The sequence below is a fragment of the Pan paniscus genome, chromosome Y, assembly GCF_029289425.2.
Source record: "Pan paniscus chromosome Y, NHGRI_mPanPan1-v2.0_pri, whole genome shotgun sequence".
Taxonomy (NCBI): Eukaryota; Metazoa; Chordata; class Mammalia; order Primates; family Hominidae; genus Pan; species Pan paniscus.
In genome coordinates, this window is record NC_073273.2 from 42,972,238 (window position 1) to 42,989,287 (window position 17,050).

Here is a 17,050-nt window from a genome sequence, read left to right on the forward strand (position 1 = left end):
GCACCACCAAGCCATCTAAAGTATAAAATACAGGCAGGGGAAAGGCATCTCAGCCCTTTTCCTGAACTGCAAAGAGTCCTAGAAGGGCAGATACAACTGTGCAGAAGAAACCCTTGGACACTGATTTTGCTCTCACCATAGTGAGAGGCTTTCCTGCTTGAGCTGCTGAATGCTGAAGACAGCACAATCCAGGGATTCTCCACCATAGCAGTGTGAATTGAGTTGGACTCCATTTTACCTTTCCTCTACTGTCAGTGTCCTCTATTTTTTGACACACTTATTAAAGAGATATTAGCCCTTTTTTGAATCTAGCTCAGGGTTTCTCAACCTTGGCACTAGCGACATTTGAGCCTAGATGATTCTCTGTGATGGGGCCAACCTATGAACTGTAGGGTGTTGAGCAGTGTCCCTGGACTCCACCCACCAGATGCCAGCAGTATCCATCCCATCTGTGACAACCAAAAAATGTTTCCAGACACAGCCAAATGTCTCCTGGGAGTAAAATCTCCTTGGTTGCAAACAACTACCATAGCTAGCTAGCTAGCTAGATCAGTAGATAGACTAGATAGATAGATAGATAGATAGATAGATAGATAGATAGATAGATACATACATACATACATACATACATACAGATGGATGGATGGATAAATGGATGGAGAGATGGGTGGATGGATGAATAGATGGATACATAAGACATAAGAATGGATGGATGGATAGGTTAGGTAGATAGAAATGGATGGATAGATAAGCAGGTATATAGACAGACCAACATTTTCATACTAAGATAGGGTTTCTTGGCTTCAGTACTAGGGACATTTAAGGCTGTATGGAGGATTCTTTGTGGTGGGTCTGTCTTGTGCACTGTAGGGTGTTGAGCAGCATCTCTGGGCTCCACCCACCAGTAACATTCATCCCATTTGTGACAACCAAAAAAAATGTTGTCAGACATAGCCAAATATCTCCTGGAAATAAAATCTCCCTGGTTGCAAGCAATTGCCATAGACGGATAAGTAGGCAGGCAGATAGGCAGATAGATAGATAGATAGATAGATAGATAGATAGATAGATAGATAGACAGACAGACAGACAGACAGATATGGGTGTATGATTGAATGAATAGATACACAAGAGATAAGGATGGATGATAGGTTAGGTATACAGGAATGAATGAATGGGTAAATAGATAGCTAAATGGACAGACAAAATCTTACATGCTAAGACAGGGTTACTTGACTTCAGCAGTATTAACACTTAAGGCAAGATGAATGCTAATCTGTGGTGGGGTGTCTTGTGCACTGTAGGATGTTGAGCAGGATCCCAGGACTGCAGCAACCAGCTACCAGAAGCACACCCTCCACCCCAGAGTCATGATGACCAAAAATGTCTCCATACATCACCAAGTGTCCCCTAGGGACTAAGGAACACCTGATGCCTGGTTGCAAATGACTGCCATAGATAATGGATGGATAGACAGACAGATGATTGATTGATAGATAGATAGATAGATAGATAGATAGATAGATAGATAGATGATAGATGAAATAGGTAGGATGGATAGATTATAGATTAGATAGATAGATAGATAGATAGATAGATAGATAGATAGATAGATAGATAGATAGATAGAATCTTTCCTGCTAAGACAGAGTAACTTGACCTCGGCACTATGGACATTGAAGGTAGGATAGATGACTATCTGTGATGGGCCATCCTGTGCACTGCAAGGTGTTGAGCACTGTCCCTGGGGTCCACCCACCAGATACCAGAAGCACCCACCGCCCCATTTGTGATAATCAAAGGTGTCTTCGGATGTTGCCAAGGGTTGTCCTGGGGCAAAATCACCCTTGGTTGAAAAGCACTGCCATAAACCTGTATATCTGGGAACTGATGGTACTTGATTAGAAGGTGGCTTTCTTCATAGCCCAAGTACATTTGTATCATTTCAAGTGCACTATGTTGGGGTGGTAATGATGCTTTTAAAACAATGTGTACACTTTGATTGTACCAATAATGCCATATTAAAATAAAGCCTAACACATCTATGTATATTGTTGAAATCTACAATGGAAATAGAAGCAAGCTGAATTGTTTGCCCTAACATTATAGTTAAACATATAATCATTAAAACAACCGTTTCTTGATTTATTTATCTTTTTCCTGTTTTTTTTTTTTTTGAATGGGACAAGAGAGGAGGAAGTTAAGTATTTGTTAAGAAGAAGTTAAGCATTCGTTGTAGATCCAAGTTTAGAGATACAAAATGTCATTGCATAAAAATCACACACAGGGTCAGGCACGGTGGCTCAAGCCTGTCATCTCAGCACTTTGGTAGGTCAGGGCAGGAGGACTGCTTGAGGTTAAGTGTTCAAGATCATACTTGGCAACATAGCAGATCCCATCTCTACATAAATTGAAGAAAGAAGAAGAAAAGGAAGAGGAGGAAGAGGAAGAAAGAAGAAGAATAGGAAGAGAGAAGAAGAAAAGAAGAGAAGAAGAAGAAGAAGAGGAGAAGGAGAAGAAGAAAGAAGAAGAGAAGAAGGAAGAAGAAGAAGAAGAAAGAAGAAAAAAGAGGACGAAGAAAGAAGAAGAAAGAAAGAAGAAGAGGAAGAGGAAGAAGAAAGGAAGAACAAGAAGAAGAAGGAGAGGAAGAAGAGGAAGAAGAAGAAAGAGGAAGAAAGAAGAAGAAAGAAGAAGAAAGAAGAAGAAGAAGGAGGAGGAGGAGGAGAAGGAGAAGAGGAAGAAGAAGAAGAAGAGTCGTGCCTCATGGTGCACACCTGTAATCCCAGCTACTCAGGGGATCGCTTCAGCCCAGGAGTTTGAGGCTGCAGTGAGCTATGATCGCACCACTGCACTGCAGCCTTGGTGACAGAGCAACACCCTGTCTCAACTTAATTAATTAACTTATTATTATTATTTTTAGATAGAGTGTCAGTCTGTCGTCCAGGCTGGCATGCAGTGGCGTGATCTTGGCTCACTGCAACTGCCACCTTCTGGGTTCAAGCAATTATCTTGCCTCAGCCTCCCGAGGAGCTGGGACTGCAGACACTCGCCACCACGTCCGGCAAATTTTTGTATGTTTGTTGAGACAGGGTTTCACCATGTTAGCCAAGCTGGTCTCGAACTCCGGACCTCAAGTGATCCGCCCGCCTTGGCCCCAAAGTGCTGGGATTATAGGCGTGAGCCACCGTGTCCTGCTAATTAATTTCATTTAATTTTATCGCACGCAGGGAGCAATGTGTGTGCATATTCATCCTGCAAGGTTATATTCGTTGGGGCCACCAGCCCAGGGATTTACAGGAAGCCACGTGGAGCTGCCTACCTGAAAAGCGCGTCGATCGTCCTCTTGGACGGCAGCCTCCAGAGGATGCGCGGCCAGGGATCCCCCGAGGCGCTGCAGTCCAGCTTGAGGGTCCCTCCGTACCTGACGTCCGTCCTCCGCGAGGAGGTGCCCGTGATGCGCACGTTGGCTGCTGCGCGCTGCACGTTGGCTGCTGCGCGCTGCACGTTGGCTGCTGCGCGCTGCACGTTGGCTGCTGCGCGCTGCACGTTGGCTGCTGCGCGCTGCACGTTGGCTGCTGCGCGCTGCACGTTGGCTGCTGCGCGCTGCACGTTGGCTGCTGCGCGCTGCACGTTGGCTGCTGCGCGCTGCACGTTGGCTGCTGCGCGCTGCACGTTGGCTGCTGCGCGCTGCACGTTGGCTGCTGCGCGCTGCACGGTCCTGCACGCGGAGCCGATCAGGTTGGCGGCCACACACTCATAGCGCCCGCTGTCCTTGGGCGCGAGGTTGCGGATGTAGAGCGTCCCGTTGGGGAAAACAAACAAGTTCCGCTGGAGGAACTGCGAGGGGCGGATCTCGGTACCATCCCCGAGCACCCAGAGCACGCTGGGCAGGGGCGCAGCCTTGGCAGTGCAGTGAATGTGAATGCTGAGCCCCGGGGGCAGCGAGATGTTCTCCAGCTTCTCCTGGTGGATAATGGGGGGCAGTGCCGCCACGTGTAGGCGGATGGACACGCTGTCCGCCCGGGTTGCGTTGCTGGCCACGCACTTATAGATGCCTCTGTCTGAGAAGGACGCCTCCTTGATGGAAAGGGTCCGGTTTTCGTGCAGGGTGATGCGGCCCTCCACGGGGGACACAGTTTGCCACACCCTCCTGTCAGGGAAGATCCAGGAAATTTGGGGGGCTGGGGTCCCTTTCGCCAGACACTCCATTGCAATGCTGTCTCCCAGGTAGACGGTGACGTCCTGGTAGTGGGAGGCTAGGATTTGAGGTTGCTGCACGGTGACCCACAGCAAGACCACCATCCTGTCCAGGCCGTGCAGGTTGCTGGCGGTGCACATATACTGGCCTCGATCTTGTACTTGAACCTTCCGTATCACTAAGGTACCGTTCTTGAGAACCTCAAACCGTTGTATCCTGGTGTTTGGAGTCATAAGAGCTCCTGGAGAAAATTAACACAGTCAGCTTTGGCATAAACTGTGCCCTTTTGATAATGCTCAAACGAGCAGTATTAGTTAATCTAAGTCTCCACTTTATCACCCAGACAGCAAAAGCAAATGTAGAAGGTGGAATGTTTTAGTGTTTTTAAAAGTTTTTTCATGTTTATTTTATTTGTTAGAGATAGGGTTTTGCTCTGTCTCCCAGGCGGGGGTGCAGAGGTACAATCATAGCCCACTGCAGTCTCAACCTCCTGGACTCAGCCTTCTAAGGAGCTGGGACTACAGGTGCAGGCCGCCAGTCCTGGATAATTAAAAACATTTTTTTTTCTTTTTTTTATTATTATTTTTTTTTTGTAGAGACATGGTCTTACTGTTTTGCCCGGGCTGCTCTTGAACGTCTGGCCTCAATTGATTCTCTGTCTTGGCTACCCAGAGGGCTGGGATTACAGATGTGAGCCATCACACCCAGATTGTTTTTGTCCTAACCATTAAAGAAATGTAAAACTGAGCTATCACCTCATGCCTGCTGGAATGGCTATTGTCAAAAAGACCAAAAACAACAGACACTGGTGAAGATGTGGAGAAATGGGCACCCTCATACACTGTTGGTGAGAATGTAAATTGGTACAACCACTGTGGAAAACAGTATGGAGATTCCTCATAAAACTAACAATAGAGCTGCCTATGGTCTAGCAATCCCACTACTGGGTATTTATCCAAAGGAAATGATGTCAGTTTGTTTATGAGACATCTGCACTCCCGTGTTTATCACAGTGCTATTCACAATAGCCAAGATTCAGAATTCAGCTAAGTGTCCATCAATAAATGAATGGATAAAGAAAATGCAGTATATATGCACGATGAAATACTATTATGTCTTTTTTTTAAAGGAAATTCTGTCATTTGCCACAACATAAATGAACCTGGAGGATATTAGGTTAAGTGAAATAAACCAGGCACAGAAAGACACATACTGCATGATCTCACTTATACGTGCAATGGAAGAAAGTTGAACTCATAGAAGAAGAAACAGATAGTGGAATGGGGGTTACCAGGGACTGGGGGTAGGAGAAAGGGGAAGCTGTTAATTAAAGAATGTAAAGTTCAGTTAGGAGGAATATGCTTAAGTGATGTTATACTCATGGCAACTATAGTTAATAACAATTTAGTTTATATTTGAAAATTGTTGAGAGTAGATTTTTTGTCATCACACACATATGAAATAAATATGCTCTTTAAAAAAAGGATAGAGAAAAATAACGTTTTGTTTTTCTTTTTCATTTTTATACTAGTCCCAGAAACAAGGCCATCCTCAAGCAAAAGAGGGCAAATGTGGGTTTTATAGAGAATTCTGGAAGCAGGCATAAGTCCTAGCCACTTCCAAGGTGAGCTAAGATTCCACAAGCTCAATTACTACAGACACAGCCTCTCCCTTATTTATTCATGCTTATGCTATTCTCCTGAACTCCTTGGGCTAGCTGGTTGCATGGTCATCCCAGGCTTGCAGTGGCCAGCCACCCCTGCCCAGAGAGGCCCTTGAGTCCACAAGAAAGGTAAATTACTCCCAGCACCTTAGCAGGCCAAGGCAGGAGGATGCTTGAGCCCAGGAGTTCTAGACCATCCTAGGCCACATATCTAAACTCTGTTTCTACCAAAAAAAAAAAAAAAAAATAGCTGGGTGCGGTGGCATGTGCCTTTGGTCCCAGTTATTTGGGGAGCTGAGGTGGGAGGATCCCTTGAGCCTGGGACATAGAGGCTGCAGTGAACCATGATCATGTCACTGCACTCATGCCTGGGCAACAGAGTGAAACTCTATTTAATAATAATAATAATAATAAAAGGAAAGAGAGAGAGAAGTAAAAAAAGAAAAGAAAACAGACAGAAAAGAAAATAAGGTAGATTGGTTAGACTGATGGGGACGGGGTCATGATGGGGTCATTCCCCACTTGAGTTGAGCATGAATTCAGGCTTCTCAGTGACATCTGACCTCTCACCACTCTAGCCAGTGGGTGGAGTTATGGGACATAGGTCCTTATTTCTCTCCACTCTCTATACTCTCTATATTTCACACTCTGTTTGACCTCCTAAGACCTGCAATCATCAGGCTCTGTATTAATTGTGTGTTTCTGATGCTCTGTCATCTGGGGTTTTGCTGACCCCGGGAAAACTACCCCTCCCAAAGCTAGATAATCACTAGAGATAGCAAACTACACACCTGTGAGTGCAGCTTGCATATGCAAACCAATCAATCCAGAGACCACACCCTAACCACCTCCTTTATTGGGCTGTCTGATTCCAAGTCACTATCCTCTAGCCTTAACTATCCCAGGGTCAGGTAACATACAACTAGGGACAGCCCCATGTGCTCCAGAGCCTGCTGACATTTTTCAAAATACTCAATTCTAAGCCTCGCCTGTTTCTTCCCATAGAAACTACAAAAAAAGGTGCTTGCCCACACTTTCTTCCTATCTCTCTGCTTCCTAACCAAACCTGGTGCTTCCCTCTGTGGCCCTGCATGATGTGTTGTACTCTGTCCTGGTAACTGAGTAACAAACTATCTTTTTAATGGCAGTCATCTGCTGATCACTTGGCCTAACCATACAGGCATGCAATGAAACTGTAAATGAGACCTCAAGCTCTCATAACATGGACCCCCTGTGACTGATAGAGATCCACAAATTTACAAAACAGAACCAAGCAACCATGGCAGGAGGAGAGAACAGCTGTCAAATGCTGTTTGTTCTCAGAGCAGTATCTCTTGACAAACAACTTGCCAGAGACTTCCAGTTTGGGGCTTGGAAATCACCCAATCAGGGCTCAACTATTTGGACCAGTCAGAACTAAACATATTTGAATTCCTAATTTGTGTAAATAGACTTGATTGGGAACCAGTGCAGGAACTGTCTCTACTTCCTTTGTTCTTCAGAGAGCACTTTTTACTTGCACTGAAGGCTATGTCCACCTAATCTGGAAACGGTTTTCTTTTTTTTTTTTTTAATGGAAAATACAGCTCCCCCTTTATCCTCCACAGATCTCATGGACTTTTGTTAACAATGAAATATAATAATAAAACCTACATTTTTAAACAGGGGAGCCCAAGGGAGCCCTGAATTTTAGAACTCCTTCCGTTCTTCTCCCATGTTACTGGACCTTCCTGGGTCTGGACTTGTCCTGTGTGCCATTCACTTCATTCTGACCAGTGCCTCCAACTGTTTTACTAATAACTTTCTCTAATATGGGAGCTCATTCTTTGGATGAAACTTTCAAATCCTGCAAGCTCGTCATCATTTCCATCCTCAAGGGGAACTCATACTCTGACAAAGCGTCTGGTGGTCACACACCTGCAAAATTACTTGCTCTCACTATGAAAATAATTTCATAGTGGGTGGATTATTCCAACACAGAACAGACATTGAAAAAAGGTCACTACTCTGGTGTGTTTACAGAAGCAGCCAAGACCACAGCTGTCCCCTCCAAAACGAGGATCAGCAGCCCGTTGAGTCTGCCCAGCCCACCAGGTCTTAGAGAGTAGGTATTGCTTAGTGCTGATATAATCTCCCTACTTTTCAGGCAATGCAGCTAAGATCCCACCTAGCTTTGTGGCTGAGCCCTCCCGAATGACAGGTGACCATGGGCATGGTCATGGACACCAACCTGCTGACCCTCACTTATGGAGTCCCACCTCCCCACTGAGGCATTTTATGATGCAGAGGTACAAGAGTGCCTGTCTTTCATTTGGTTTGGGATGCAAGGGAAGGACCACTGAAACCTCCTGCCAATTATTCTTACACCTCCTGGGGCAATTTTAAAGTGCCTTCCATTTCTCTCTGATGCCTCAATAAAAGAGATTAGTTTATCTGAAAACAAAGGCATGATAAATCCATGCCATGTAGTTCCACAACATGCAATTACAACACTTTTGGATGTGAGCAAATCTCATTTGGCCATCCATTGAGAGAAATAGCTTTTGTCTAAAAACAAGAGCTAGCTAACAAATGAGCAGCCAGCATTGAGAGCTGATTCCAGGAAATGTAGAAGAAAAATGTGCATGAATGTCTGGTGCAGGGGCAAAGTTCAAAGATGCTCTGAAATGGCATAGGGTGTGAAGGAACCTAAGGATTTATATAAATGGGATTCCCAGAAGGAGAATGGGTTCCTTCAAGGACATAACCCTTTTGGAATAAATAACCCATGGTGTCCCTCATTTTCCACTTCCAGCAAAATTCATTATGAAATTATGAAAACCTATGACTTCAAGTGCTAAGCTTATCAAAGAAGTAAACAATTGCCCTAGGCTCAGAGTCTCTGTGAACCTCTGGAATACCTCCAACATTTGGGAGATAAAGCAGTACAAAGAAAGTACAGCTAAGTGCTAGCAGCATAAATCATTTTGCATTATCGAAATGAAGGCAAAACACTCATAGACACACATACACACAATCCTCTGATCAGAATCCAGGGGTGAAGATACATTTGTGTTGAGAGAGAAGGAAAGAGAAAGGAGAAAAAGATGCTCTTTTGTCCAGGTTGTGATTCTCTGGTTTTATTTTCTTCTGTAACCTAGAAACTGTTCTGTCATTCAGAGAAAGCAGATGGTCAATTTAGGAAGCCAGCTGCTCTTTGAATGTCTGTCTCAGGATTCCAAGTATAAACCATTTTTATGGGCTGAAATGTGTCCCCCCAAATTTATATATTAAAGTCCTAACCCCCAGGAACTCAGAATATGACTGGAGATAGGATCTTCACCAAGGTGATTAAGGTTAAATGAGGTCAATAGGATGGTCTCTAATCTGATAAAACTGGTATCTTTATAAGAAGAGATTAGAACCCAGACAAACAGAAGTTGGACCATGTATGACATAGGAAGAAGACGGCAACTACACGCCAAGGAGAGAGGCCTCAGAAGGAACTAATCTTGCCAACACCTTGATCTTGGACTTCCAAAATCTGCAATTGTGAGAAAATAACTATCTGTTACTTAAACTGCCCAGTTAGTGGTACTTTGTCATGGCAGCCCAAGCTGATTAACACAACCCTGGGTCTAGGTTCAAGTCAAAGAAGCACCTGATTAGCACTTAGAAGACTATAACCAGATCTCTGACCAAGCTGGGTTTACCTTTGCAAGCTGGTAAAAGGGCAAGGGGGATTTACAGACCACGTCTCATATCCACTCTGCCCTCAGATGGTGGTTGAAGGCATTTGTATTGGAGCCAACTGAAAAAAGTGAGAGTCTCTCTTATGGAATATTTCAAACCTGGGTTATTCTCCATCGAAAGGACTTATTAGATGTTTCCATGGCTCCATTAAAATCTCACATCCATTCTAGTTCCTCACTTCCTGTCCCTGCAAAGAAACATGCTTAGATTTAAGATTTCAGATGACTCCTCTCATCCTACCAATTCCTTATTTTCTGAGTTTCTGGTTGTGCCTAAAGTAAGACTCCAGTAACTTTCTCCTACACTCTGGTTGAAGTGTAGATTGGGTACACATGGACATAAAGATAGGAAAAATGGATACTTGGGGCTACTAGAGGAGACAGGGAGGGGTAGCAAGGGCTGAAAAATCCACCTATTGGATGCTATGCTCACTACCTGGGTAATGGGATCATTTGTGACCCAAACCTCAGCATCATACAATATACCCATGTGAGAAACCTGCACATGTTCCCTCCTGCATCTAAAATAAAAGCTGAAATTATAAAAATAAACACTTCTTCAAGCAAAAAAAAATTCCCCAAATTTGTTGTAAATATTTCTCCTAATGTGTTTATGTTTTGTACCTCATGCTGTTTTAATGTATTGTAATATTGCTAGCCAATAAAATAAAAATTGACCCAAAAAAGAGTAGATGCTTAAAAATCTTACGTGTGGAAACTTTTGTCCAAGTAACGAAAGGCTTTGGTTTTCCTATTGCCTCACACGGTAACACAGTGTCCGTTTCAGCAGTGACAGACACAGTCTGTGGGGACTTGGTGAGGATTTGGGGCTTTTCCCCAAGAGGCCAGAATTTGGATGCAGGCGGTCCTCCTGCAAAGAACTTTGAGCCGCTTTGGTGGATGCTTCCTGAGGACTGGACAGAAGATGTTATAAAGGAGACAGAACTCTGGGTGGAAGAGACCATAGGGATATTCTGTAAGTTAGTTGAGGGTGATCTCGTGGTCTGCGGAGTGTGCAACAACGGAGGTGCCGGAGGGCCAAAGTCCAGATGGAAGGTGCTATGGGAATATATCCTATTGTAGGAACCTGGATTAACTTTTCTCTCTCTCATTACTGGGACAGGAGAAGAGGGTATCTGGGGTCTCCGGGTGATTCCCAACTGTGGAAAAGAAAGAGTCCTGTTGGTAAAGAAAGGGAGTCTTCCACTGGAATAATGAGAAATTCTTGGACTGAGAGGCTTCCCAACTGAGTTTCTTGCCTCAGGGATGTTGCTATTTCCAAACACTTTGTAGGAGCCATTGGATTGGTCAGTTCTTAGGTCAGCAAACTTACTAGAAATGCTGGGTTTGGACATGTGTGATAGGAGAGGAGTTGTACTTGCTACTCTTGGAGTTGTAAACTGTTTGCTCTCTGGCAAAGCCCTAGAAGGATATGTAGTTATTTCTGGTTTGTTGGTCCCGTGATGAGGTGACTGGAAAGTTACAAAGGATCTGGAAGTGCTTTGTGTGGACATTTCAGGCAGCCTCACTGTTCCTGTTGGTAGGATGGGTTTGGCAGGGATTCTGGTTAGTTGATGAGAAGTATGAACTCTTCCATCCTGGTGGTGGCTATCTGGGCCACGTGTTAGACTCCTACTATCAAATACTTGCTTTTCCAATTCTAGCTTTGTAGACAAGTTAAATGCATCCTGGTCAGAAGATGGTGTTGATAATTCATTTGGCCCTGACATACACTGTGTTCCTTCATTGTTCACTGGGGTTGCTTCTGTTTCTGGATTCCCCATGTAATTCAAGAAAACATTTTCCTTGGAATCTTTACATATTTGAGATGTTCTTGGACTGAGAAGTTCTGGCTTAGTGGTGGTGGTTTGTCCCAAAGTCAGGAGAATCATAGGAGGGGACAAGGATGTTGGCTCCTTCATGCGGGCAGCAGTAGGGATGTGATTCTGTGGTCTAGTTTCAGAGTGGAGAATAGCCACAGTGGTTTCATGATGATCTTGACCAAGGGTGGTAGTTTCTACCTGACTTGAAGCCATCTCCACTTTTATGCTTGAGAGAATTGTGGAAAAACCAGCTTCTTCCTGGTGAAATGGTGTGGAGACTGTCACAGAGGACAAAAACTCAGAAGTAAAATCCACATCCTCAAGCTCGTTAACAAGGGGAGGGTCTGTAGGGGTTTCCCCAGAAGTGGTAACATGTATGTCTGTCTGTAGCCTCCCAGGCTGAGCTGTCCTTGAGGGATTCCAGGTTGGAATTTCTGGAAAGCCCACAGGAGAGGATTCTTCCTTAAATTCTCCCATAGTGGAGACCAAGGAGCAAGAAGTTGGTGTGACGTTAGTAATTGACTCACCAGGGACTAAAATGTCACTTTTATGTTTGTCAACGTTTGTGGCAACATCATCCTGAATTTCTTTTCTATCTGATGTGGGTTTATACATGACTGGAAGTGTGTCTTGGACTTTATGGTAAGATGAATGTATTTTTCTGGTGGTTGTCGTGTAACCTAAGGAATCATAAACGCCCTCAGTTTTCAGAGAAACATTTCTAGGCAAAAGTGTAGTTTCTGAACTGGGAGTAACAATGTTTCTATGTTTATTTTCTGGAGAAGGGCTGGGCTTGGATGCAGATGCTCTTGAGCTCACTGTAGAAGGGGTATATCGATGTTTGTTTGGCCTCTTCCCGTGTTTTCTCCGTGGAGTTCCCTTTGATATGAGCTCCACATTATTCTCCATTTCCAGCTGTTTGGGGGTATTAACTGTGTTAATCTCCCAAGACGTAGGAACCAGAGAATTCTCCATTTGATTTGAAATCTTAATGTCAGTTGCTTGAGTTGGTTGAGTAGAAAAAGTCTCTAATGGGGCAAAAGTTGTGGGTGGGGTTTGCTTGTGCCGGTAGTGGAATTTGTGAGGGTGTAATTTTCTCCCATTGGGTCTCCTTCGAGAAGGGTGAGTGCTCATGGTGGATGATGAAGCCACTTTTTGCCTTGGAGTTGTTTCTGTTGTGGTGTCTTTGTGTAGCAGGGTGACTTCTTAACTGGAGACGTACTGCTCATTATACCCAGTGTGGAGTCAGGTAAAGTGATGGATTTGCTCTCTTGGCCCTCATTCTCAGAACTTCTGGAGTGTGTAGGGTCTCCCTCTAGCATATTTCCTCCCTGTAGTGTCTGAGACATCTCTTTCATACCCTTTTTAATCAGTAAGGTGTCTTGAGTGCTTAAACTACTTTTCACAAGCTGGATGTTCTCTGTCGGTCCTTGTAGATGTGATTTGCCTGGGACACCTTGTTCCCCTACAGTAGAATCCTCAAATGACAGTGATGTACTAGAGTCATTAACCCAGATGGTGGCGGTTGGAGTAAGGTGTGCAAAACTGTATTCTTTTATGTTATCCTCATGTGGTTGTGAATTAGTCTCCAAATCTGGGTCAAAGTATTGCACAGGCTCAGACTCAGCCAAGGAGACAACAACCAATGGAAGCTCATACTCACTGGGTGTGGGATCTGGTGAGGATCCAACATCTGCTGCAGACCAACCCTCTGTTTCCGTCTCTTCATGGGTGGGCTCTTCATAGACTGTGTCTAAGGTGTGCAGAGTAGGAGATGGTTCATAAGGCTCAGATATAAGTGTAGAGGCTGCAGTCCCCTTCAGGTCGCCTTCAGTGGAAGTTATCTCCTCAGTCTTCTTGGAATACTCATCAACAACTTCTTCCAGAGGTGTGCTTGTTACTTCAGGTTCAACAAGAATAACTCCATTGTTGTGGTGTTCTAGTCCCATGCTGGCTGAGGAAATGGCACTCAAAATGTGCTTTCCTTCGCTGAGTAGAGGTACATCTGCTGAGGATTCTTCAGCACTTGTTGCTGTCTGTATTGGAGATGCCAAGGGGGGAGAAACAGCAGGCAAAGGTGGTGTGACTGCTAGGCTCAAGAATGGAGAACTTGTGGTTTTAATAATTGGGGATACTTCTGTGCCTGTAGGGAGATTTTTCCCAAGGACTTTGGCTAAAATATCAGCCCAGTGCTCCGGATTAATCTGTTTGTTTGCCATGTTTATCCTTCGTCTTGATTCAAACACTCTGAGACCTTCTGCAACACTGGTCTCTGGTTCTTTTTCCGAATGCTTCCAGAGTTTCGGCTTTCTTCTCCCTTTCTTGGCTTTCTTATCTCCATTGATGGCATCATCCTTTGTTTTGAGGAACACCTCTTGGTGCTTTGGATGTAGAAGTCTCCTTGAAGTGTTCTCTTCATCTCCCGTGCCTGAGACCCCTTCAACCTCCACGATGTCTTCTCTCACTCTGGAAAGAGCCTTTGGACCTGGGCATCTGTCTCTTTTGGATGGCGAGCCAGAACCTTTCTTGGTCACTGTGATTCCCACCGTGATATGGTCTGCCCCATGCTGGTTGACAGCCACACATCTGTAGTAACCGCTATCACTGACTTGGATCTTTGGGATGGAAAGAGTTCCATTTGGCAGCATGTATACATGTGATGTGTTAGCCAAATCATTAATTATCCTTCTGTTTGGAAGAATCCAGCTAAGGTGGGCTTCGGGTATAGCTAAAGCATTGCAAGGCAACATCACTGGCTCCCCTGGGTTCTTGCCAATTGTCACTGTGTCTTTCTCGGCTGGCTGAGTGGAGGGAGACTGCACAAGTACCCTATATACCATGCGGTCCATTTCATCCCTCACTTGAGCAATGCACTGGTACAAGCCCGAGTCAGATGGCTCCATGGACTTGATCCTCAGCCAGCCACTGCTGAGAATGGAGAAATTGCTGTCTGGGTCATCCACAGGCACTTTCAGGATGGAGCCATCTGGAAGCACCCAGAAGATAGATGGACTCTCAGAAGCTTTCACATTGCAGCTCAACTGGCATGGACCCCCTTCCAGGACAGTCTGATCTTTTTGCACAGCTCTACTAGGCTCAATCATTACCCAGCTTCTGCCCCGAGCCTGCCTTGTATCTTTGGTGGCTATTGTTTGAGAATACTGGTTGTAGTAGGAAAGTAGCACCTTCTTGGCCGTACTCTGAGGTCGGTTCAGCTGGATATCTATGGATGGCTGCATGACCCATTCTGGTTCTGCAAGAATCTGGGCTCTCACACCTGTGTAGTAAAGAGCTTCTTCATCAGCATCGTGCCTGTACTGGTAGCTGACTCTGGGGTGTTTGCTGAGCATGAGCTCTCTATGTAGCTTCATGGGAACTTCACTGTAGTATGTTATCAATTTCCATAGATTTTCATAGTTTTCCTGGGTCATTGGACACTCAAAGTCCAAGGCAACCATTGCATTTATGTCAATATCTGGAGGATCTGTTTGGTTCAAGTGAATTTTGTACACATCCATTGGTTTCTTGATGTCACACACCAAGTTCACCATGTTCCCGTGCTCATCAGTCATATTCAAAGAGATGCTCCACTGGGGAAGTTGGATTTTCTCCAGGATGAGCTGGCTGTCACCATCCTCTTCCTGTTCTTGCTCCTCCTCAATACTCATGCTCCTGTTCTGTCTCAGAGGAGACTCTGTGGAAGGCTTCAGACAAGTCAGGTCCTTCAGCTTGTGAATCTCATGTTTGTACAACTTCTTTGGACTGAAGCACATTGCACACAACTGACCGCCTTCATAAGCTTTGTCCTTTTTACACTTCAGAATTCCTAAAACAAATAAGCAAATAGACACTCAATAGGGTAAGGAGCCAAAGAATGGCACGCCTTGTACATGGCCAGAGGATAAAGCCTATGTTTGCGTCTTTATCACCCAGCTGTAATCCCATAAACAAGGAATCCTATACATGAGTTGCCTTTAAGGCTTCATGTTAAACCACAGTTTTAGTACACTGTGTGGTAACTAATGGATGCTTTATAACTGCTTAACCATTAATAATAATTTTTACTTAAAAATATCTTAAAATACTTACTAACAGGTATTTTAAAAACATTTCTAAGTTAAAGAAAACAGCTTCACTCATATACATTATACAATGTACCTTCTGTGAAAGTTTAGAAGAATCTGTATAAATAACTACAAACTGGGGAAGCATTTCTAGGTAAAAGGATGAATCTTTGCATGTATCACATCATATCTATTTTTTGTTGTTTTTCGTCTTGATATATATACCTATATATATAAAAAATCTTTATATATATCTATCTCAATATATACAAATATGTATCTATCTTAATAGATATATATTTACATTATATATATCTATATAATATATAGATATATAGATCTATATATCTATATATCTATATATAATATATAGATATAATATAGAGATCTATTATATATTTATATAATATATAGATATAATATAGAGATCTATTATATATTTATATAATATATAGAATATATATAATTCTATACATTATATATAATATATATAATATATAAATATAGATATTATATATCTATATATAGATTAAATATATGTTATAAAGATATATATCTGTATAATATATAATAAATAAGATATATATCTATTGATATATCAGTATGTTTATATATCATGATAGATATGTAACTATTTATTATATTTTATATTATATTATATATATTATATTTTATATTATATTTTATATATAATATATAATATAATATATTATATAGATATATATCTATCATGATATATAAACATATATTGATATATCAATAAATATATGTAGATATATAGACATATAATCAATGTATATTCATATCTAAATATATATAAATATATATAAATATATATGGATATAAATATATAAACCCGTGAAAGCATTTTCAGGTAAAAGGAAGAATCTTTGGCATGTATCACATCATATTTACTTTTTAAAATTGTGATATAACAATATATAAATTTATAGATAAACATTTATATGTAATATATAATCAATATCCTTATATTATAAATATATTATATATAAATCAATATATTTATATTATAAATCATTTATAAATTTAAATGATAAATTTAAATTCTAAATTTAAAATATATAATTTATATGTTTATATATAAATATATAATTGATATGTATGTATCTAGGTAACTATATATAACTATGTATTTATAAATTTATAATATATAATTTATATATAATCAATATGTATCTATCTAGGAACTATTTATAACTATATTTATAATATTTAATTTATATATAATCAATATGTATATTTCTAGGTAAATATATCTATATTTATAACTCTCTATAAAGTTATAATATATAATTTATATATAATCAATATGTATGTATCTAGGTAACTATATCTATATTTATAACTCTATAAATTTATAATATATAATTTATATATAGTCAATATGTATGTATCTAGGTAACTATATCTATATTTATAACTATAAGTTTATAATATATAATTTATATATAATCAGTATGTATGTATCTAGGTAACTATATAACTCTATATAAATTCATAATATATGATTTGTATATAATCAATATGTATGTATCTAGGTAACTATATCT

At 41.8% G+C, this 17,050-nt stretch overlaps 1 protein-coding gene across 1 annotated transcript in view; it reads right to left on the reverse strand.

Moving 5' to 3' along the window:
• LOC129395498 (matrix-remodeling-associated protein 5-like) overlaps window positions 1–17,050 on the reverse strand; it is a 35,534-nt gene that overhangs the window by 5,940 nt on the left and 12,544 nt on the right. Inside the window, 3 exon segments of the mRNA XM_055106937.2 lie at window positions 3,320–4,439; window positions 10,302–12,617; window positions 12,620–15,241. Coding sequence (XP_054962912.1) covers window positions 3,320–4,439; window positions 10,302–12,617; window positions 12,620–15,241 — 6,058 coding nt within the window.